This window comes from Vigna unguiculata, chromosome 9, assembly GCF_004118075.2.
Source record: "Vigna unguiculata cultivar IT97K-499-35 chromosome 9, ASM411807v1, whole genome shotgun sequence".
NCBI classification, from domain to species: domain Eukaryota; kingdom Viridiplantae; phylum Streptophyta; class Magnoliopsida; order Fabales; family Fabaceae; genus Vigna; species Vigna unguiculata.
The window spans coordinates 39,929,197-39,951,626 of NC_040287.1; the positions used below are offsets into that span (position 1 = coordinate 39,929,197).

At 29.9% G+C, this 22,430-nt stretch overlaps 3 protein-coding genes and 1 non-coding gene across 5 annotated transcripts; 1 reads left to right on the forward strand and 3 right to left on the reverse strand.

Moving 5' to 3' along the window:
• The first annotated feature begins 1,577 nt into the window (after nt 1–1,577).
• On the forward strand, nt 1,578–6,289 carry LOC114164469. Its single transcript, XM_028049158.1, has 7 exons — nt 1,578–1,767; nt 4,349–4,435; nt 4,754–4,993; nt 5,108–5,269; nt 5,378–5,431; nt 5,547–5,690; nt 5,765–6,289. The coding sequence occupies exons 1-7, from the start codon at nt 1,612–1,614 to the stop codon at nt 6,149–6,151; spliced, it is 1,230 nt and encodes a 409-aa protein (XP_027904959.1). The 5' UTR covers nt 1,578–1,611; the 3' UTR covers nt 6,152–6,289.
• A 639-nt stretch (nt 6,290–6,928) lies between these two features.
• Nucleotides 6,929–7,008, reverse strand: TRNAL-UAG. The gene has a single exon. It is a non-coding gene; the product is annotated as a tRNA-Leu (tRNA).
• Nucleotides 7,009–7,458: 450 nt separating this feature from the next.
• LOC114163078 (protein EARLY FLOWERING 3-like) lies at nt 7,459–12,432 on the reverse strand. Of its 2 annotated transcripts, XM_028047149.1 has the most exons (6): nt 12,064–12,432; nt 11,474–11,967; nt 10,816–11,268; nt 10,427–10,734; nt 8,824–8,875; nt 7,459–8,698 (listed from the first exon to the last, which is right to left on the reverse strand). In XM_028047149.1, the coding sequence occupies exons 2-6, from the start codon at nt 11,687–11,689 to the stop codon at nt 7,679–7,681; spliced, it is 2,049 nt and encodes a 682-aa protein (XP_027902950.1). In that variant the 5' UTR covers nt 11,690–11,967; nt 12,064–12,432; the 3' UTR covers nt 7,459–7,678. The 2 variants fall into 2 exon arrangements, with proteins under 2 accessions (XP_027902950.1, XP_027902949.1); XM_028047148.1 differs by having other exon boundaries at nt 10,427–11,268.
• Nucleotides 12,433–19,313: 6,881 nt separating this feature from the next.
• LOC114162255 (zinc finger CCCH domain-containing protein 23-like) lies at nt 19,314–20,698 on the reverse strand. Its single transcript, XM_028046085.1, has one exon. It carries the CDS (start codon nt 20,630–20,632, stop codon nt 19,877–19,879), a length of 756 nt encoding a protein of 251 aa, XP_027901886.1. The 5' UTR covers nt 20,633–20,698; the 3' UTR covers nt 19,314–19,876.
• Between the last annotated feature and the right edge of the window lie 1,732 nt (nt 20,699–22,430).

Here is a 22,430-nt window from a genome sequence, read left to right on the forward strand (position 1 = left end):
TAAAACTCGCAACGGGTAGAAAATAAATATTGTGAATGGATACATGAGGATAACCGTACATGTATTCTTTATACTCACATGTTAACAGATAAGTACGGATATCATAGTATCGGTACCCGTTATACTATAATTTAAATAAAAAAAATAAAAAAATATGATTAAAATATTATGACATTTATTTTGAATGAGTCATTATTTTTTATCAATTGGTTTTAAAAAATCTATATTTCTTTCTAAACTGTCATTCAGCACTTTTTAAATTGATTATTTGGACTTTGTTTGAAACTTATGAATGTTATGTATTGTATTTTATTTGAATTTATGATTAAAATATGTTGTTAAATATTTTTTTTTTGTAAATACCTGTGGGTATCCGTAAATATTAAAAAAAATATGCAGATAACGCATAACGAATATCCACACAAATATGGAAACGAGGATGGAATGGATATTTCTACCATATTGACATCCCTAGACACATGACAATTTTTTATTTAAAAAATAATTTAAAAAAAAAATCAACATTTGAATGATATGTACAAACACGACATTAACGATAATTTAACTTAAAGAATTAAATTAAAATTTTTTAAAAACTTAAAATACTGAATTGAAAAAAAAAATTATAAATCTTTTAAAAATTCAGATAAAATTAAAACCAAATTATGAATTAAGCATCGTTTTTAACATATAAATATGAATGAGATAAATGTTACTTTTTGGATACGAGAGATGATCAATATGAGCTGACATACAATAAATTAATAAATTTTATTAACTAATAAATAATGCAAAAGCAGGAATTTATTTGTCAAATAATTAATTTATAAAAGTCAACTCTATTATTCATATTATTAAATTAATGTAGCTAGACATAAATTTCAATTCATTTTTGCAATTGTATTTTAATTATTTTTAAATATTTTCTAAGATAATTATATAATGAGTAAAATAATAATTAATTTACTTTTAAACCTACAACAAGTATAAACAGTACAAATTTGAATGAAGAAACTGGGAATGAAAAAGGGAAAGAGGAACTGTAATTAATAATTTTTGCATTAAACTTTTTTTCTGACGCAATGATAATAATAATAAATAAATCAATAGAATTAACGGGAAAGAGGTATAAAAGTACAAAAGAACTAAGTTTGTAATAACTATATAAATAAATGAGTGATTAATATTTATTCTTCAAACGTATGCAAAAGTTTAAGTTGTAGAAATATGTTATCTTGTGGGTCAGCACAAATGGAAAGAAGAAATCAAACGACAACGAAGGAAATAAAATTTAGAAGAATTTTATTTATTTATTTTTAAAATTCATAATTAAAATTTTAAAAAATTTGAAATAAATGATGAATTTTAATTTTAAATATTAAAATTTGGAGACTTAAAAAAATATTTAACTCAAAAAATAAATATACGTGTATATAACTTATTTTTATAATAAAGAATATATAGGTGGAAAGGTATAAAAGTCAAAAGAATAACTTGGTAATAAATGCATGAATAAATGAGTGGTTGATATTTAAACTTCACAGGAATGCAAGTTTAAGTTGTAGATTTGTGTAGGTTAGCACGTAAGCGGAGAGAAAAAAAAATAGTGAAATGAGAGAGGCAAAGGCTACAATTTTGTTCCTTTGGGTATTTTTTGCATTGTGTATCATCACATTCAACGTTGACGCAAAGCCATCATCATTTGTAGAAAAACAAATTGAGGCCAAATTGAAGCAACTCAACAAACCTGCTGTGAAAACCATCAAGGTTTGCAATTACATCATTCTCTCACTCTTTTTGTTACATTTTTTTTTTCAGATTTTAATTCTCTCAAATTCTTTATTTTCAAGCTATGTGCTCACCTTTTTTATTTTTTAATAATAAAATTATAATTATGAAGATGAATATAAAATTATAATTTTATTGTAAATAGTTTTATCTAGAAATAATATTTTATTAAAACGATAAAATTATAAAATAAAGTAAAATTAATAAAAAATTACTAGTTAAAAGATAAAATTGAAAAAAAATATTTTCACCATATATCAAATGCTCTTTATATAATAGTATAGATAAATCAAATATTAATATTAATGCTTTTTAGAAAACTAAATTTCTCATCTAAGACTAAAATTTGAATTTTCTACTATTTTTTTTATTATCTTCTTCTATGTTTTCAAAATATATTAAAAAAATAAATATAAAAAGTAATATATTTCAAAAGTACAAAATAAAAAAGAGATAAATATGTTTTTGGTCATTTAACTTACCGTAAAAATTGAAATTAGTCTATCTTTAAAACTTTGGCTCAATTTAGTTTTCAAATTTTAAAACTTTGTAAATTTAATCATTTTAACCAAATTTTGTTAAATTTATTTGACGTTTCAAACACGTTTCATGATAGTTTCTTAACTAACATTGAAGCTGAAATATGTTCAACACAATGTAAATAACTCAAATGTTATTATGAGTCGTGTTTGAAACGTTAAATAAACTTAACAAAATTTAATTAAAATAACTAAATTCATACAATTCTAAAATTATGAGACTAAATTAAATAAAAGATTTGAAAAAAAACTAATTCTATTTTTAACTAAAAGTTAAGAAACAAAAACATATTTAACTCAATAAAAAACAGTTAAAAATTGATAAAAAAAGTTATAGCCCTGAAAACTAGCGTATCTCTATTAAAAAAAGTAAAAGAGATTAGCGCTAATCATGACAAAGCTCCAATTTGAAACACGAGCAAATTCATTAATTTTTTTGGAGGGAAAAAGTCACTAATTTTAGTTATTTTTATTTGTTTCTTATTATTATTTCTTTCCTAAAAGTTAATGAATCGAAGTTACATGACTTTTCCCGACAAAAAGTCATTAAATAGTGAAATTATTTAATACAATATAGAAGTTATTAAAGTGTCTAGTTTTAAAATAAATTTTTAAAGTGACTTTAATTGTGGTGCATAAATATTATCAGACATACGACACATATTAGATATATTAATATACTTATTTTGAAACGGATAAAATATAATATGATATATATATATATATATACATATATATAAATTAAAATAATATATATTATAGTTATCGATATAAATATTATAAATTATTGTCATGATCGAAATATCAATATTTTATAAATTAAGTATTTTTATGATAAGTATAAAAAAAAGAGTTGAAGAATGAATGCATCACATATAATTATATATAATTAAGTATGGTCTGACACATTGAAATTGTTTTTAAGTTCCATTCAATATTTTAGAAAGTATTTGTCTTCTTAATGTCCAAAATGTAAAGTTTGGTTACAAATTAATTAATAAAATTATTAATTGCCATAGTTTTTAATCAAATTTTTAATTTATTTGTATATTTTTGGCATAAAAATTTAGCCGGAGTAATAAATTTTATATTTGTAATAAAGTATTAATTTTTTCTCTTACCATGAAATAATTTATATTTTCTTTTTAAAATAAAGTATTAGTTTTTACGTTTTTTTCTTAAAAAGAAATATGAAACGTTTTTATTTATCTTGAAGTTAAAAAACTGAAGAGTTTAATCGATAAAATTATAACTAATATAGTTCTGAGCTCTAAAAATAATAAAATTTAAATAAAAAATATGACAATTAAAAGGAACGTAATAAATGTATTTTGAGAGCTTTGTTATTGTATAAAATATAAAGTAACTTTGATGATAATAAATATAAATAATTTAAGTAATTATATATTTGCGTCAATTTGTTTAGTGTTTATATCTAAATATTTTCTGTTTTATTTTTTATGTGAATATTTTATTAAAATTTTAGTCCTCGTTAATTTTGTAGAGGTGTGAAATGGACACAAAATAGAATTATAAGAACTAAAAATAAAGGAAATATTATAATAAGAATTTGAATGCAAAAAGTGTAAGTAACTGTTGCTAGTTATTTGCTATAATAAGAGACGAAATACTTGAGCATTTTATTTTTCTTGAAATCTAATTTTATATAGAGGCATAAAATATATGTGATTAATGTTTTAATGTAGGCAACTGTTGCTAGTCTCTGCAAAATATTACGATTATTTGGAAAATTAATCAGTTATAATTTAGTTGTATAGAGACTGAAATATCTCATTTAGCATTTCATTTCTAAAAGTCTAATTCATGAAAAATTATGCTATTTAAATAGTTTTACTATATGTTGTTAGAGATATCTTTCAATGCTGCTTTGAATATTTAAAAATACTTGTTCAGTGCATATGATATCTAATCTAAGTAATAACAAATTAGAAAGGCTTTATTATATGTTATGTAGTTATAAAATTTATTATTATTATCATTGTTTTTTTTTTTTATTGCAGAGTGAGGATGGAGATATTATTGACTGTGTCAACATTTATGGCCAACCTGCTTTTGATCATCCAGCCTTAAAAAACCACACTATCAAGGTCGTCTTACTCGTCTTCTTCTTAGTTGATTTTTATAATAAAAATAATAATATTGAATTATAATTCTTAGATAAAAGATTGGCACTTAAACTACATATTTAATTAAAAACTTCATAGCATTCATAAAAAATCATATAAAATTTACAAAATTAAAAAGACAATTTAAATAATAATATTTCAATTTTATAACTATAATGAAGCGTAGCAACTTCTTTTGTATTAATAAGTTGATGTGGTGGTAATCATGATCGATGTCTTTCTTGATATCATGATCCTAATTTATAGTAAGTAATAGCATTTAACGATTGGATTTTGCAGATGATGCCTGATAATTTGCTACAATTGGAAAATTCAACCACAGAAGAAGATTCAGAGTCACAGATATATCAGACATGGCAGAAAAGTGGAAGTTGTCCAAAAGGAACCATCCCTATCCGCAGAATTGTAAAGGAAGATTTACTCAGAGCTACTTCTCTGGACATCTTTGGCCAGCAATTCCCACAGCACTACGATAATTCAACAGGCGAAGAAGATGGATATGTTCCTCCAACTCGCTCGGTAATTTTCTCAAACACTATGTGACCAATTTTTATTCTGTTAGGGTAAATCGATTACTGCAACCTAAATTTTAGTAGTAGATAGAACTGATGCTAAGGTTACATTGTTATGCAGTCAGCATTTCTTCTGACAGTGGGATTCAACTACATTGGAGCACAAGCAGACATCAACCTTTGGACTCCAAGGGTTGCTCAGACAGACGAGTTCACCACAGCTCAAATTTGGCTCAAGAACAGCAACGGTCCCTATTTTGCCAGCGTTGAATCAGGGTGGACGGTGAGTTCCCCTCACAAACTACTGTATTCTACATCTCTATTGCATCACAACCCTCACTTGGTAAATAACACAAACACCAAAAATGCTTTCTCACCGCTATTGATTCAGGTGAATCCCAAGCTATATGGTGACGGGGCCACCCGATTTTTCGTCTACTGGACTGTAAGTGTATACATATAAGTATATCTTGGATGAAATATTAGTAATTTTGCAAAGGAGAAAGTAAAAAATTGGTGTAATTTCGGGATTTTTGATTTGGTGGGGGTGTGTGTTGCAGAGGGATTCATACAGATCAACTGGGTGCTTCGATCTTACATGTTCAGGATTTGTGCAAACAGGGCAGGTAGCGCTTGGTGCTAGCATAGGACCTATATCATCATTTTATGGAAAACAGTATGTCCTTAACGTTGGAATCTTCCAGGTGAGATAATGTTGAATTATTATTAGTACGTTAAAATTGATGGTAAAAGGATTAACGTGGTACATATGTTTTAGGAGCCAAACTCGGGAAATTGGTATCTGAAATTGAAGAACAATGTGCCAGTGGGTTATTGGCCAGCTGAAATTGTGGGGTTATTGAGACACAGTGCGACATCGGTGGAGTGGGGGGGACAAGTATCGAGCACGAACATAAGAAAGAAAAGGCCTCACACGACAACACAAATGGGTAGTGGAGAGTTCGGAAATGGTCGATATCAGCAAGCATGCTTCATGCAGAACATAAAGATTATGGATTATTCACTTAAGCTCAAGTATCCCAGAGATGTAAGTCCAGTGGCTCAAGAGCCCTTTTGTTACAGTGCCGTAAATGCCGCCAGACCAGGGGTCGAACCTATGTTTTATTTTGGAGGGCCCGGTCGAGACCTACCCTACTGTCCCTGATCCATAAATAATATCAATTACTGCATCATCATCATCAATCTTTCAAACCACTCTGTTTTTCCTTTTAAATAAGGTTGTGTATGTTAACCCACAAATCACCAGCTTTTGTCAATGCAATTCGTACTCTCTTTTCCTTTCTGTACTCGATTTTTGGCATCGTGTTGGTTGTAATTTTAATTCACTGGAGCTTGGCAACGACTGTGACCTGGAAAAAACACTTGAAGGAGAACCAATTCATTATAAGTGCTTTGAACTATCGTGGAACTTAACGTAATATAAATAGAAAAATGCAGTGAAAACTGTGAAATAAGCCTTAAAGGCCTTGTACCACCATCTCTGCAACTTACTGTGAATTTAAAATAGTTGTTAATTTTGTCAAAAGTCGCATATAAAGAAATAAAAACAACGAAATTTTAATTTAGAGACAAAATAATATATAAAAAAAATATATGCAAAAATTGTTCTAAAATTTCAAAACTGTGAAATAAGCCTTAAAGGCCTTGTATCACTATCTCTGCAACTTACTGTGAATTTAAAATAGTTGGTAATTATGTCAAAAGTCGCATATAAAGAAATAAAAACAACGAAATTTTAATTTAGAGACAAAATAATATATAAAAAAAATATATGCAAAAATTGTTAAAAAATATATGCAAAAATTGTTCTAAAAATTCAATGGCAAAAATAATAAAAGTTTTAATTAAAAAATAAAAATTAATAAAAGTTTTAATTAAAAAATAAAAATTAATAAAAGTTTTAATTAAAAAAATAAAAATATGACAGCTGTGGGATTTGAACCCACGCCCTTTCGGACCAGAGCCTAAATCTGGCGCCTTAGACCACTCGGCCAAACTGTCAGATGATTAAACAATCACACAATTTTATAAATAACGCCAACACATGCAACGGTGGTGAGTATAAACTGGACATTGATGTTGAGGCTACGTGCATTGTTTGATGTTGCTCCTCTAGTGGCTACTCCGCTCTCGATTCCCGAATTCCAGCAAGTTTATCAGAGGTTTATGTAGAAATTGTTTTCAAATGCATCAACATTATTGGGTTTGAGTCAGTTCCCTCCTGTGTTCAAGACACAGGAAAAGAGAGAGATCCCCTGACAATTGGAATGGCGTGCATGCCTACCCATGAGAAGAAAATGGTCTCAAAGTTATCACATGAAAATCGAGTAACATTTCCACTGGCTGATCCATTAGACCAAAAAAATCAAGTAGATTAACAAGTAATATTTCTATGACGATTACGAGTTCAAAGAATGCAATATAAGGGTAAAAAACGTCCCCCGAAACAGAGAAGAAAAACAGCACCTATGCGTAGAACGAACATGTATGGAAACAAGATACAATAAATATTACATTTTGACCATTTCTGAAATGCCACGTGTATCTACATACCAATGTGCTGTAACAAGGTCAAAACTAAGATAAAAAGTATGCAATAAAACAGCTTGTTTCATGACATAATACTCAAGAAAGAACAGAAACTAGATATAAACTGGTTGAACCATCACTACTAGACTGAGTCATACTGTTTCCTCTCTTCCTGAATTGATTGAAAAATTCTAGCTGCTGAAGCAGTTGCTGATATACGGTTGTGCGGCACGACTTTGATTACTCGAGTTGGTTGTCCGGTTTCAAGAGAGCGAGGAATAGACTCTGGTTCTGCCGGAACCATAGGGAAAAGAGGAAGAACATCCCTTCCTTCTGCAACTTGCCCTGTGCTTAATCCCAGTCCCATTTCACCAGGACTACTTGCAGTACTCCCCTGCAACTCAAAATCCTTAGATGTCTGATATTTCAGGACATGTGATAATGCTCCATTTGTGGGAGTTGGTAAATTACAAGAGCTTTGATTGTTTGTGATATGATCAGCTTCTCCTCCAGGTAAATGACCATTATTATACCTGTGAGAACCCAGTGAAGAGAACTGGTTCCCCTGATCAACAGCTGACTCTGACATGGTTGCATTCATAACTGTCATGCCATATGGAGGGAAGTAAGCAAGACTTCCTGGAGGTGTTTGTGGTGAAACCCCAAAACCTTGATGAGAAGTTGGGATTGCATAGGCTGGATTCATAAAATTACCACCAAAAGGAGCAGGCCCACATCCTCCACCATCTGTTCCTGTGAATCCAGGCCTGGGATATGGCTTGTAGACAAGCCCTTCGGAAGGAGTCATAACAGGAACTAACCATTGGTGCCCAGCTGACTGATGGAAACACCAAGGGCCCATTCCACTGTCAGCACCCACATTTGCCTGTTGTGGATTTCTTGGAAATGGGGTGTAGTTTGAAAGGTGGCTATCGTTTTTCACTGATGACAGAGATGTCTTGCCAACTGCATTCTCTGCAGAACATTCCATTTTATGATTTAACTTTTCAGAATCATCTTTGCGCTTAAGGTTTTGTTGCCAAGGTTTTACAACATATTCCAGTGAAAGTTTCTTCCGAGTGGATCCCTTTGGAGGAGACTTTCCCAGAAAAGTGCCGTCTTCAAGCAAAACCTCTGGTGATCCAGCAATTAGTTGTTGGACCTGTTTAAACATAAAAAAGACTTCATTAGTACGAACAAACTCCAAGAGTGTGCGTGAAAGAGAAGCTAATAAGCTTCCCATTTTCGACCAACACATGATGCTGAACAGTAGCAGAGATAATTTACCTTTATCAATCTGTGCAGCTCAAACACTTGGACAGCAAAAACTCTCTGTTGACTGTAGAGAGGAACAAGAGTTGGATCAAGAAAATTGCACAATACTCATCTATCTAATAAGGATTTGAAACATCTAGAATTGAAATAACAGAAAATGAAGCTATTGAAGCTAATAGGATGCACTGGCGTAGAACTAACTACCAAATCAAAGGATATCCAATCACATTAGGTAACTGGTTAAGAAAAATATCTTCCCGTTAACAATTTATATGGGTTACGCACCATGTACATCAAAATCATATCTATATGATATAATCGTACAAGTCTTCGGGAGGACCAAACATATTATTAACAAGATATAAATATGATAACCATACCCGGTTCACAAATTTAACATGCCATCGTAGTGTCATGAAAAGCCTTTGACATGGTTTAAAAGACAGTAAAGACTTGTATCTAAGGCCATTTAAAATTACCATAGAAAAAACATTATATAATTCAAAATAAATATTTGAACAATTTCTTTGTCTCTATTCAGAATAAGGACTGGATAACAAGGAGCATTGGAGCACACAACAAATTGTGGGAACATTAGCATTCAACAGTCACAATAAATCAACTACTCTAGAAAAAATGTAAAACTTCACTTTAAACTTCTTTTCTGGGGCTGGAGATAAGCACATATACATCAAATTCATGCAAAAAATATCTATACGATACGAAATTTATCCAAGCTATAGATGGCAAGACGACCTGACTAACAAAAGTGTGTATAAGTCCCAACCCAAAATTCTCAAAAGTAGAAAAAGAAGACACTGGATAAGTTACAGAAAAAGGGCGAAAGTCCCCTTATCATAAAAATCTCAGTTCACGAACTCTCCAAGTGTCCCTACCATACATCAAGGGTCATCCTGCCTTACTTGGTCCCCTTCTTAGTTCAAGTCCTTCAGTGTAGTGTAAGGAAACTTGCCCCAGTGGTGACATGGAGAACCAAGCAAGAGGAAACGTGGCTAGAAGACAGTGAATCATGAGATGATATGCTGTCACAAGGGTGCCCTCCAACATAGTATAATATTAAGACTGCTCACTGCCCTGTTGTAACCAGTATCCACCATTAAAACACTATTAAGGACTTTGATTTTACAACAACAACATCAACAACATCAACAAAAACAACAATAGTCATGTCCCACTAATGACTTTGAACATATACAAAATTCAAAAATAGAAGGTGCCTCAGGACTAGCAAATTTTCTTTCTTGAAAACAACATATATAACTCCTTAATTGAAATGAAAATATCCAGTCCACATGCATAGAGTAGTATATATAACTAAAGATGCATAAAAGGAGAAACCAACAATCAGTGATGAACAGTTTCCTAAAATCAGAGGACATATCAAACTTCCACCAAAAATAGAGCTTTTGGGTTTTGTAATCTAAATCTGTACGGTTTTCCTTGTCCACAATAGTCAACAATTAAGATATTGTCAGGTCCAATCAATTAGAAGAGTTTACGATTTATATGACAAAAAAATATTTCACAAGGAAAATAGACTTCTTTAAGACCGTTATAGGAACAGCCAATGCAACCTATAGGGAACATGACTTACTGGGCAATTGCTCTTCTAGCTTTCCAGAATTGCTTTTGACCTATTATTCCAACAACATCATCTGGTGAAATTTTCAATGTTGACAGATTGTCTACCGAGGAGATCTTTGAAGCATTGTCACTTCCATTTAGTTTTCTACCCTGTATCAGACTGCCCGTCCTGGCATCATGATGTCCAGTGTCATTGATTGCCTCAGCTGGATTGGTTTGGTTTGCTGTGGCGGCATTTCCATTACCAATCTTCCTTGAAGACTGAACAAGAGAACCACTATGTCCAATGTCATTGGATTGGGACCCCACTCCACAGTCCTGCCGTAAGCAAGCATCACCCTGTCTAAATCTGTTAACTTTTGATACATGACAATCTTGAAACTCTTGATTCGGAGTTACCTTGGCTTGCCTTACTATGGTGTCAATATTTTCTCTCGTTGATATGCTTCGGACGGACATTAATGGCTGGTCTTTACTTGTACTTACTTGTGGAAGACCATCAGTCTCACCTCGCGCATCTTTCCTGACATGTGAGGACGCAAACTGTTTGGGAACCCTTTCACACTCACTTTGCCCTGCAACTGAACAACCGAAATACCTAGTGCCTGTATGAGTGATTTTTTTCCTGTCGAAACTCTCAACACTTTTATCATTACACTGACCATGACTAACCCTTGAATGAACGTATACAGGAACCCTAAAGTCTTCTTCATATACCTTCTTTCTCTGTTCAAGAGAAGAAGTCAAATTTGCCCCTTCTGATTGGCGAGAGTGACATTTTTCTACTGGACGAATAGGTTTCTGCGATGGCAAATGAACCGGAAAGACATGATTCCTCTCAGGGACAGTCCCCTGCAAATAGGTAAATCCAATTCCAATCCAAACATTCAGAAAGAAAGACAGCCATCTCTTGCACAAAATAGTAAGAACATACACAAGAACAGAATCACTAATTGGCAAAATAAACTACTCTCATGCTAAACATACACACGAAATCATATCAATAACAATGAGAACCATAGGCATGGCCACAGAAACAGAATCCAAATATTAGTACCTGACTTGAGGATGCAGGGGGAGCAGTATTACTGGAAATATTTGGGTTGAGTGGCAGAACACCTGAATTGAACCTTTGAGAGGGAATACTAAACTGCTCATAGAGGGCCATCTTATTCCTAGGTGGTGCTCTTGGTCCTCCCTTTTCTGTATCATTGACATGTAGCCTAGGGAACATTGGCCCCATCACCTTCTCATCATCCTTCCCTCTCTTCATTCTTATACTTTCTAAGCTTACACCTAACAGTATACAATACCTTACCTTTCTTTCTTGTCCTTTTATGTCAAATTTTGCAATACATGTTTCTCTTATCCACAAATCCAAAACAACCTCTCACCGACAGCACAATTAACGTCAGATTAACACACAACCATGAAACTCCAAACAAGCTAGTAATTTGATGACGGTAGGAGCTGAATTTGTGGATATTGAATCTACCCACTTCTCGATGTGAAGTCAAATCTCAATCTTTCTCAATTGGGTACCCAGGGAACCTATGCAAGAATACAAATTTTCAGAACCGAACTCGAAAGAAGGCGAAAAGAAAAAAAAAAAAAAAAAGCAATGAAAGTAAAATTGCGAATGATTACCGAAGAAGTTTGTAATATGGAAGGAGCGTTTGGGTTGGGAAGCGGGTGAGAGCAGAAGTAGTTGATGTGAGAAAAAGTAATGGCGGGAATTGGCAGAGAAGGCGAGAATTTAGGAACAAGAAGGAGTGATGGTGGGAGGGGACAGAAGTGAGGGAACAAATTCGAGAAGAAGAAAAGGAGAAAGAATGGATCATCATCTTAGAAAGGGAAAAAGAAAGAAAAGTGCAAACAATGTGGGCCCCATTTTTTGGATAGAACTAGAACCTCCCTAATGCACTAAATTTTTTAACTGGATTTTCTTTTTCTAATCTTCTCTTTTCTCTTTGCATAACATTCATGGATATACTTACATGGCAATTACTTTCCAATACACACAACACTTTTCTGCTTCCTTTCTGTTTCTTCTATTTTCAGATGGGAGAGTTTTCGTTCATTTTTTAAGATATTTTCAATGTCATGTAATAAAGAATCATGGAGAATAGTGTAAATCCACGTGTGGGGCTGTGATTGTTGCACGTCATCGTGGGCTTTTTCCCTTTTGGCTGCATTGGAATCTTAAAAAATGACAGACTGTGAAAAGCACCAAATAAGGCAGATTCCATGAAATCCGCAGTCGTCACTGCAAATGGATGTTATCTGCTCTGCTCCTACAGAAAAGAATCTAAGGTACGTGGAATTTAATCTACTTTTATTTTTTGTAACTTCATTAAATATATTTAAATATATTTCAAAAATATCAATATTTCATAATAATTATGACCTTTTATCCAACATCATCCAAAAAAACTTGTGTTGGCCGTTTTCAATCATTTCTATTCACAATACTGGTTAAATTGCAATAAAATATATAGGTTGCATTCATGACTTATATTTTCTTATTTCTACCAAGTCAAATATATACAGTTATAAATATATAATATCTATTGACTTCGTTGCTAATTGATTTTATTACAAAATTTAATTTATTGCCTTTGTTGTAATATTCCTTCTTAATCATATTTGCAAAAGTAAATTTATATTTATTAAAATTAAAAAATACTTAAATTCCTAAAAGGAGGATATAAAATTTTGTGATTGTAAAAGTGGTTTTAATATAACTGTAAGATTAAAAACTTTTTCTCGTAGTATTTTGGTTATATTTAAGTTATAAATCTTACAAGAGACTTTATTGCAAATTAAAAAACAAATCTTAAACATAAAGGTTTGAGTTTTGCATGAAACCTTTAGATTTTATATATATATATATATATATATATATATATATATATATATATATATATATATATATAAAAGCATAATATTTTATGTTACTTTTAAAAGTTTTGTAGTCCGGGTAATCTATAACAATATATAAAATGGATTCTCCTTATACATTTTAAAATATCAATTTTATCCTTTAAATATAATAATTTATTAAATTTTTAAAAATTGATTGTTATTTTTACAAGTTTTTTTATAAAATTGGATGTCTTTGTTTTTTCTCTTCTTCTTTATTTATCAATGATTATTCTTTCGTCTGTTTTTATATATTTCACTTTATTTTTAATAAATATAATTTTAATTTATATGTTAACTTAATAACATTTTAATATTATTATCTATTAATATAATATCACATATATTTAAAAAATAGATACACAAACGTGACAGCGCTAGTGAGAATAAAAGAAATGAAAGGAAAAAAATAATTATCGTTAGGTTTTAAATAAATAACAAAAGGTATAACTTTTTATAATTAAAAAATACTGTGTTCAAATGAAACCGTCTTATTAGATAACATAAATGAAGGCTTACTTTTGTTTTAGATATTACTACCACCGGTTTATTTCACACAAGTATATTTAAGTAAAGTTATTATGACAATAAAATTATTATTTAAATATTTGTTAAGTGCATATTTAAAATTTAAATAAAAAAAATCATCCAAGAATAATTTTATCATGTATATATATTGGTCAACTGTGGTTCCCAGATTTGGTATAATTGTTTGGGTGCACGTTTTAAAGCGTAAATAAAACTTCACAGCATCAACACCTACAGTATTCAGAGAGACATCAGAAAACTTCATGACGGTTTTATTAATCAAATATGTCCGATGACAATAATTATCCTTTTTTTCATTTTTGTAATTCTTTTTATTCATAATGACTCTCTTTCTTGAAAAATATTAATAAATTAATTTTATTCGTAATATTTCTTTCTGTGATAAAAGAATTGACATATGGATCAACCCAAGGAGGTTGTGAATGACAACCAGATGAGAGGGACATTATTATTAATTAATAATATATTTTATTCGCGACGAGACAACTCTATGGTTATATTCCGTGTGATGTCGTACACATACACTGTGTTGTAATTAAGGAAGAAACTATGCATAACGAACCAGACATTGGACTTTATTGATTGACATTAGAGATGGCAAATAAACTCGTGCCCGTAGGTATCATTCGAATCCGTCCCCGTTTTGACAGAAAATCCTCGCTTTGACTGGGTATGGGTATGGGTATGGGTAATATCCGAAATTTTCAACTGGGGATGGGGATGGGGATGGAGATATATATATACCCGCCAAATACCCGTCCCCGCTTAAATTACTAAACTATTTATAATTTATTAAATAATCTAAAAAATATATATAAATAAATAATATATTTACACATAAAATATAATATAATATAATATAATATAATATAATATAGTATAGTATATATACATATAAATAAAATATACTTTTATATATATATATATATATATATATATATATATATTTACACGTATACATGTAATATAATATAATATAATATAATATACATATACATATAATATATATACATAATAATATAATATAATATATATAATATATACGTATAAAACAAATTAATCATTTAACTAATGAGATCTTTTATAAACAAATTTATAACATTACAAATTTATAAAAATTTAAAAGAAATATATATATATATAAAAGCATAAAATATCTACGCATATACATATAATATATATACATAATAATATAATATATATTATTATATTTATATTATTATATAATATAATATAATATATACTTAAAATAAATATATATCTATAAATATATATATAAACATAAGATATCCACACGTATAATATATATACATAGTAATAATAATATAATATATAATATAATATAATATATATAAATAATTATATATATATATATATAAACATAAGATATCCACACATATAATATATATATATATACATAGTAATATAATATATAATATAATATAATATAATATATATATATATATATATATATATAACATATTTCTCATTCTCTTTGTTTTTTGTTATATAACATATTGGCAATTGCTTCAGTTTTAGATCCAAAGTACAAGATGGACATGTTAGAATATTATTTTTATAAATTGTATGGTAATGATTTTGATCTGAAACTTAATAGGATTCATCAAATGTGCTATGATTTGGTTTTGGAATATCAATCAAAAAAGAATGAAACTTCTTCTTATAGAGCTACATCATTAGAGTTGGGAAAGGATGTTGATAATGATGCGAATGAATTTTTAGAGTTTATGGCAAAAAAGAAAAAATCTAGAACTACAGTTATGAAAACAGAGTTGGATTATTACTTGGAAGAAGATAATTTGCCGGTTACACAAGAATTTGATATCCTATCATGGTGGAAAACAAATGGGTTAAAGTTTCCAACCCTTCAAGCAATTGCAAGGGATGTTTTAGCTATTCCAATAACAACTGTAGCTTCTGAATTTGCTTTTAGTACTGGTGGTCAGATATTAACTTCTCACCGTAGTTGACTTCATCATATTACTATAGAGGCTTTGATGTGTACAAGAAGTTGGATATGGAACTCAAACCATCTAGGTAAGTTACTCAAATTTATTAATATTTTTTGTTAGTATTTTTTGTGAATTCTCATCTAATATTCTACATTTGGTGTTTGTAGGTGTTAAAAAATTAAAAGGAAAAGATGTTCTCATGAGTGAAAATGAATCTGATGAAGAAGGTACATTATATTCTAGTAATTAAAATTTTCAATTTCAATTATTATATCATATCTAATTTTTCATTTTTTTTCTATGTGTAGGTGGATCGAATGCAAATGAAACCACTGATCATTTGTAAAATTAATAAATATTTTGGTTATTATAAAATTTTAGTAACGTGTAATTTTTTAGCTTTTATATAATTATTTGAATTTTATTTAGTTGTTATTTGATACTTTAATTTGAGATTTATACTATTATAATATTTTTCTTAATATTTGACATCATAAAAATCAAAAAGAGTATGTTATTTTAATATTGAATATTTTGATAGTATCATGATTCCGTTGGTGTGATTTTTAAATTTTTTTTATAAAATATATTTAATTGATATATGGAACAATAAAAAAATGGGTATGGGTATAAGAAAATACCCGTTACCCGGTGGAGATGGGGATGAGTCAAAAGTTGTATACCCGTTGGGTTTGGGGATGGGGATGAGGATGAATTTTTATTATAGGGATGGGGATGGGATCATGATACCCGTACCCGCCCCGCCCCGTTGCCATTCCTAATTGACATGAATAAATTCCCAAACTTAGTAGTTAGATTGTGCTTTTTAGGATCACGTCTTTACTGGTATTTTTATTTTTTCCTTCAGATTTTTGGTATTCAAAAGCTATGTTTAGTGTTCACTGATTGGAATTAAGTGAATTTATTTAAGTAAAATTCCTCTAATGTAGTGAGATGTTGGAATTTTCTGTTTAAGTATGAGCTTACTTTTAGTTTTTATCTAGTGGATTTAAATTGGGTTGGGCCTTAAGGTTTCCTAAATTTTCTGCTCAAGTATGGGTTTACTTTTAACTTTTATCCAGTGGATTTAAATTGGGTTGGGCCTTACACTTTTATTTTAGGCCTCAAGGTTTTCTACTTCTCTTGGGCTAAGTGGATAGTTGGGAGCATATCAAACACCTCGCCTTAATCTAATTGTTTAATAAATTCTTCAGCTCATAACAATAAAATATGGTGGCAAACTTATAAGTAAACAAACTAACTAAAACATGGAAAAAAATAAAATCCGAAGAAGATAAAACAATTTTCCTCGATACTATAAGAAATAAAATTGAATTAGCCCTAAATATAGGTTTACTTTATCAACTTTTTTATTTCACACCTTTTTGAGTTTAAAACAAATCTCGTTTGGAAAAAAAAGGTTCCATCCATTTAACATGAAAGTAGCGCATCCTTAACCTACGTAGATGATGAATTATGTTTGGAATAATTAAGTAAGAGTTAAAATTTTATATTAGATAGAAAAGATAAAGTTAAACATTATATAAAATATAAAATGATGGACCTATAATCTCATTGATTTAAGATTTTTTATTAAAAGTGGTGTTAAATATTATATATTTGTAAAATTAATGTTATATATATATATATCTAAAACTACAACAACTATAACCCATATACAAAACATAACCCAACAAATTACACGTAGTTATTAGATATGTAAATGTGTTGTTCACTGTGTAGACAATAAAAATTATATTTTTATTTATATTGTTTTTAACACAAATTTCATCCATTAACTACAAAATCCGTTTTAGGTGAAACTTAGAGAGATAAAAACGTATTTTTCTCTATTTTTTTCGAGCATTATATAATACGTGGAAAAGTAAATAATTACCTATTAATCTCAACCACCAAACTATCCTAAAGATGGATCTTTTAGACGAGTGTGTGGATTGTGATTGTTGATGGATAATCTCGATGGCATTGTTCCACGCAGCACGCCACAACAGCTTTTGTCGTTTCCTAAAAATTCAGAAAACGTGGTCGTTTTTGGATGGAATTCAGAAAGCACCGTCCATTTTGTTTTGTTTTTGATTTATACACTTGCTTACACATAGGAATCAACGTACTCTGTTTTCTATTTATCTCTTATTACTTAAAACTGAAACAACCACATTTGCTTTGTTTGAACTTAAAGGGCCCCTCCATTGCAAATGCTGCATCCTTGACCACATCTTGTCTCTTCCAACTCTCAGATTTTCACATGAGTGGATATTATCAACAACAACAACATGGGATACAATAAATAAAGAGACAAGTAGCAACACCAAGTGGCACCAAGTGGATAAACTTTAAGATTCGTCTTAGAATACAAGATAAGCTTCGCTTTGTCAGCATCACCATCCACATCCCCTATCTAATCTTGCTTAAGATCAAACCTATTGCCTTTTTTAGTTTTCACAATATTCTATTATTTCTTCATTGCCAATCACCTAGTTATATTATATTATTCTTCTAGGATAATTATTTATATATAATATATTCAAATACACTTGCTAACTATGTTATCGCTTTCATAATGCACCTTTTATTTAATATCCATGCTCGTATTTTACTGATTTCTACAAGGAAAAAATCTAAATGAAAATATTAATAAAATAAGAGTGTCAATTTTTTAATAAAATAAGTGTGACTTATAAACAACTCAATAATTTTGAATAATAGAACAATTTAGGATTTCTTGATAGTATAATTTTTTATATAGTATATTCTAGTCGTATTAAAAAAACGAGGTCAAATATAATTATACTATTTTTTATAATTAATTGTTTATAGTTACTTTAAAAGTCAATGATGATGGTGACATATATATTTGATAGAGTTATAGTTAATAATTATATTTCTCACGTATAATAATGATACTAATTATTATTATTGTTTCCTATAGTTAAGTCACACTTATTATATATTTCATTTTTCATTTCTTAATAGTGCATGCCACCTAATAAATAAAAATAATCTTATATATATATATATATATATATATATATATATATTTTTTTTTTTTTTTATTACAAAGTTAAAATACGATTCTTGTAATGAAAATGCTTATATATTATAATTTTTTTAAATCATATAAAGCAATATTTATCAGGTACAATGCACGATGCATGTTTGAAATTGTGTATTAAAAAGTGAGATAATATCATTTGTGTTGATATTCACCAAGAAGCTTCATAAATTTCAATTATTAAACTGAGTGCTCATCCAAGATCTTCCATTACAGTAGTTGGACCCCAAGTTAACTCAACCAAGCATTAACCTGTATTAGATAACAACCTGCAAATTGTTTACATTCGAATCATGAAAACAATTAAATGTCACCATCATTGTCTCATGTCGTTTACTACATACCTTCTGTAAACAGGAGAAGCCATTGCAACACACAGATTTCAAACAATAGCTGTTTTATAGAAGAAGATAAACAATGTCTGCTTTTTACTTTGGTTTCTACTTTTCCCCTTTGTCTGCTAGCACAATCAGAATGATCCAAATCAGAGAAAATGGAGAAGAGCATTGCAAAACTATACAGCAGAACGAGAAAGAGAGTGCTTGAAGAATCAAAGATTCAGAACTAGTTATCATACATAAATATAGAAAATGAGGCAATGAAGCAATTGCATGTGGTGAAAATTTTCGCTTTGTTGGAAGCCGGGAATCAAACATATGAATTACATTACATAACTGCTCTTGGCACATAAAAAAAGAAAGACACCAGACACCATTGTTCAATCTTCTGATTTCTGACATTCCTGAAACATAGGTGGTGTGGTAACTGAAAACTATGGTCGAAAATAAACAATTGATATTATACAATCAATTGGTAGCGAAGCCATTCTCGGGAAGTACAAAGCAGAGACACCCAACAGTCTCTTCAGAACTCAACAACTATGTACATGAAATTTTATTTTATTTGACATTGCATGGTACGAGGTTAACAGTAGAGAGAGAAATCAAAGGCCCCGGAATCCATTCACCGGTTGGGAACCTGCAATGGAATTCTCCCTGCTAAGCTTTGCGTAGATTCTCGCCCTAATGTCTCTCCCAGATTCCACTCTCTCCATAACAGGCTCTTCTTCGTCACACCCATTGCCACTTAAAATACCGCCACTTGGCGACCCGAACACGCAGCGGGTCAAACCGGAAAAAAGCCCATCCTCCAGTTGAACATTCCGCATTGAGCTAACTATGTCTTGTATGTTGTGGACGTAAGGAGAAGATGGTGGTGAATCGAAGAAGGAAGAGCCCATAACGGAAGTGGGAGAGGAAAGAGAGGACGATTCGGGTAGGAGGCGGAGCTGGTCGTTGGTGTGAGCGAAGAAGCAAACTCTGCGGCGGCAGTTAGTGCCGTCTTTACAGAGGTGGGTTCTGTAGCGAGAAGGGTGGAGCCAGCACTCGAAGACGCCGTGCGCGAACTGACACGTGTCACCCCTCTTGCAGTTCCCCTTCCGGTAATCAGGGCATGCCGTGGCGGAGTAGAGGAACTTGCGGGGGTCCCGGCGGCGAGCCTTCTCGGCGGGGTGGGCGTAGGGACACTCGGTCCAGTCGTGGGCCCTGCCACGTGGACAGGTGAGGACCTTGAAGTGGAACATGCGGAAATGATCGCCGGAGAAGGTGGCGGTGTCGGGCGCAATGGGCGAGAACGGGGATAGTGGTCCTCCGTCTGCGGCGGCGGAGTCCCAGAGCGGTATTTGAACGTTGGGTATCATGTGTTGGTGATTTGATTTGGTTTGGGTGAGTGAGAGTAAATATATAAGGCGGGGAAAAGGGACATGCGGTTTTGCTTTGTTTAACAAAGGTTGAGTCAATAATAAGGAACATAAAAATATCTGTAGTTTTATGATGATGACGTGTACAGTTTCCACATGGCTTTGTTATAGTTATTGTAAGAGTTTGGTGTTAACCTTTCTTCTCTTTCTCGCTATCCATCAGAAAAATGGAGTTACCACCCTTTGAATACAACCCATAAATATTTTTTTTATGATCTCTATGATAAATTGTTGTAACTTTATTTACGTAATTAAATCTGTTTATTATTAGTGTTCAGAAATTCAATTTTTGGAGGAACCAAATTCTCATAGCTAATAATCCACGCCATCAAAGAACCCGTTCGTGTTTGATTTTTGGCTAACCGAATTTTAGTTGGTCTTTTACTTTTTATTTTTTTAAATTTAGAAAATAAAGAGTTTGAAGAATATGTAAAAAAATTAATAAAAATATATACTTATATTTTGTGTTAATTCAATATAAAACCATTTAAATGATAAAATAAAAGGAATCTGATATAAAAAATTTGTAAAACTAATGAAATATGTTTAAAATTATATTACATTAGGATTATGCATTATACAATTTAAAAATGAATGTTATGATTTTGAAAAAAAATGAATTAAAATTTTGAAGTAGTAGTTTAAAATTAAAAATATTTATATTTATATTTTTTTAGTAATGAAATGAAAACAACTTCATATACATAAATATAATAAATACAAAATGTTATATTGAAATATCAATTACAAAACAATATTTTACCCATCAAGATCAATTAAGTTATTGGACAATAATACTTTAATGAAAAAAATATTATGAATTAAAATAATTGAGTGATGTTTAAATAAATATCTTGTTAATAAATTTTATAAAAAGTATTGAAATAATATAAGAATCATTTTAAGTAATACATTGTTGGAACAAAGAAAAAATAAGTATTATTCATTTTAGTTGCAATAAGTAAAACTAAACCTAAATATAATTTACAAAATATGATATAAATTCATATTAAATATCTTTAAAGGAAAGTTATAACACAAATTAATATATTATTTGTTTGGTTAAATTTAATCTACCGCAAATAAAACTTTTGGTGAAATGTAATAAAATATCTTTATTAAGTGAAAATGTATTATTTTTATTTGGTCGACACATTTGTAGTAAAAATAGGTTTTGGCTTGAAATATTTTAATTTGTGAGTCAGTTTTGTTCGGTTTACCTAACTTCGTAAAAGTGGCAAATCAAATATGGACTACTTCGTCCCAACTTACTGAATTTTTTTAAAATTAAAAATAAAAATATAAACATATAATAATACTATAATTTAAATTATTAATACTTAAAAATCAAGTTTCATTTATTAACTATAATAAAATAATTTAATACATAAATATAATAATTATTTTAATTTATTCAGTTAAATACGTTAATTAATCAATTAAAAATTTATAAAAATTTATATGATTAAATATATTTTTAATATTTATTTATAAGTTTCTATAAAAACAAATTTTAAAAATTAAAAAATTAAAAAAGATAAAATAAATAGCAGTCTACTTGTGATGAAACAAGTTATTATTTTTAACCCGTTTTTTTGTGATAAGTGAGTTCAGACAAATTATTTTTGGCGGGGAAGGGTAAAAATAATTATTTTTATCCTATATATTTTTAAAAAATTCTAGTTAAAATAATAGTTTTAAAATAAATATTTTAAATCAAATAATTTATAATACAAAA

Coding starts and splice junctions, on each gene's coding strand:
- LOC114163078 (XM_028047148.1), bottom strand. CDS start 11,689: ATGAAGAGAGGGAAGGATGATGAGAAGGTGATGGGGCCAATGTTCCCT. Junction 8,876..10,426: donor GCTAGAAGAGCAATTGCCCA/GTAAGTCATGTT, acceptor TCCTCTCTACAG/TCAACAGAGAGTTTTTGCTG. Junction 8,699..8,823: donor AGCTGCACAGATTGATAAAG/GTAAATTATCTC, acceptor ATGTTTAAACAG/GTCCAACAACTAATTGCTGG.
- LOC114162255 (XM_028046085.1), bottom strand. CDS start 20,632: ATGATACCCAACGTTCAAATACCGCTCTGGGACTCCGCCGCCGCAGAC.
- LOC114164469 (XM_028049158.1), top strand. CDS start 1,612: ATGAGAGAGGCAAAGGCTACAATTTTGTTCCTTTGGGTATTTTTTGCA. Junction 4,436..4,753: donor TAAAAAACCACACTATCAAG/GTCGTCTTACTC, acceptor TGGATTTTGCAG/ATGATGCCTGATAATTTGCT. Junction 5,270..5,377: donor GCGTTGAATCAGGGTGGACG/GTGAGTTCCCCT, acceptor CTATTGATTCAG/GTGAATCCCAAGCTATATGG.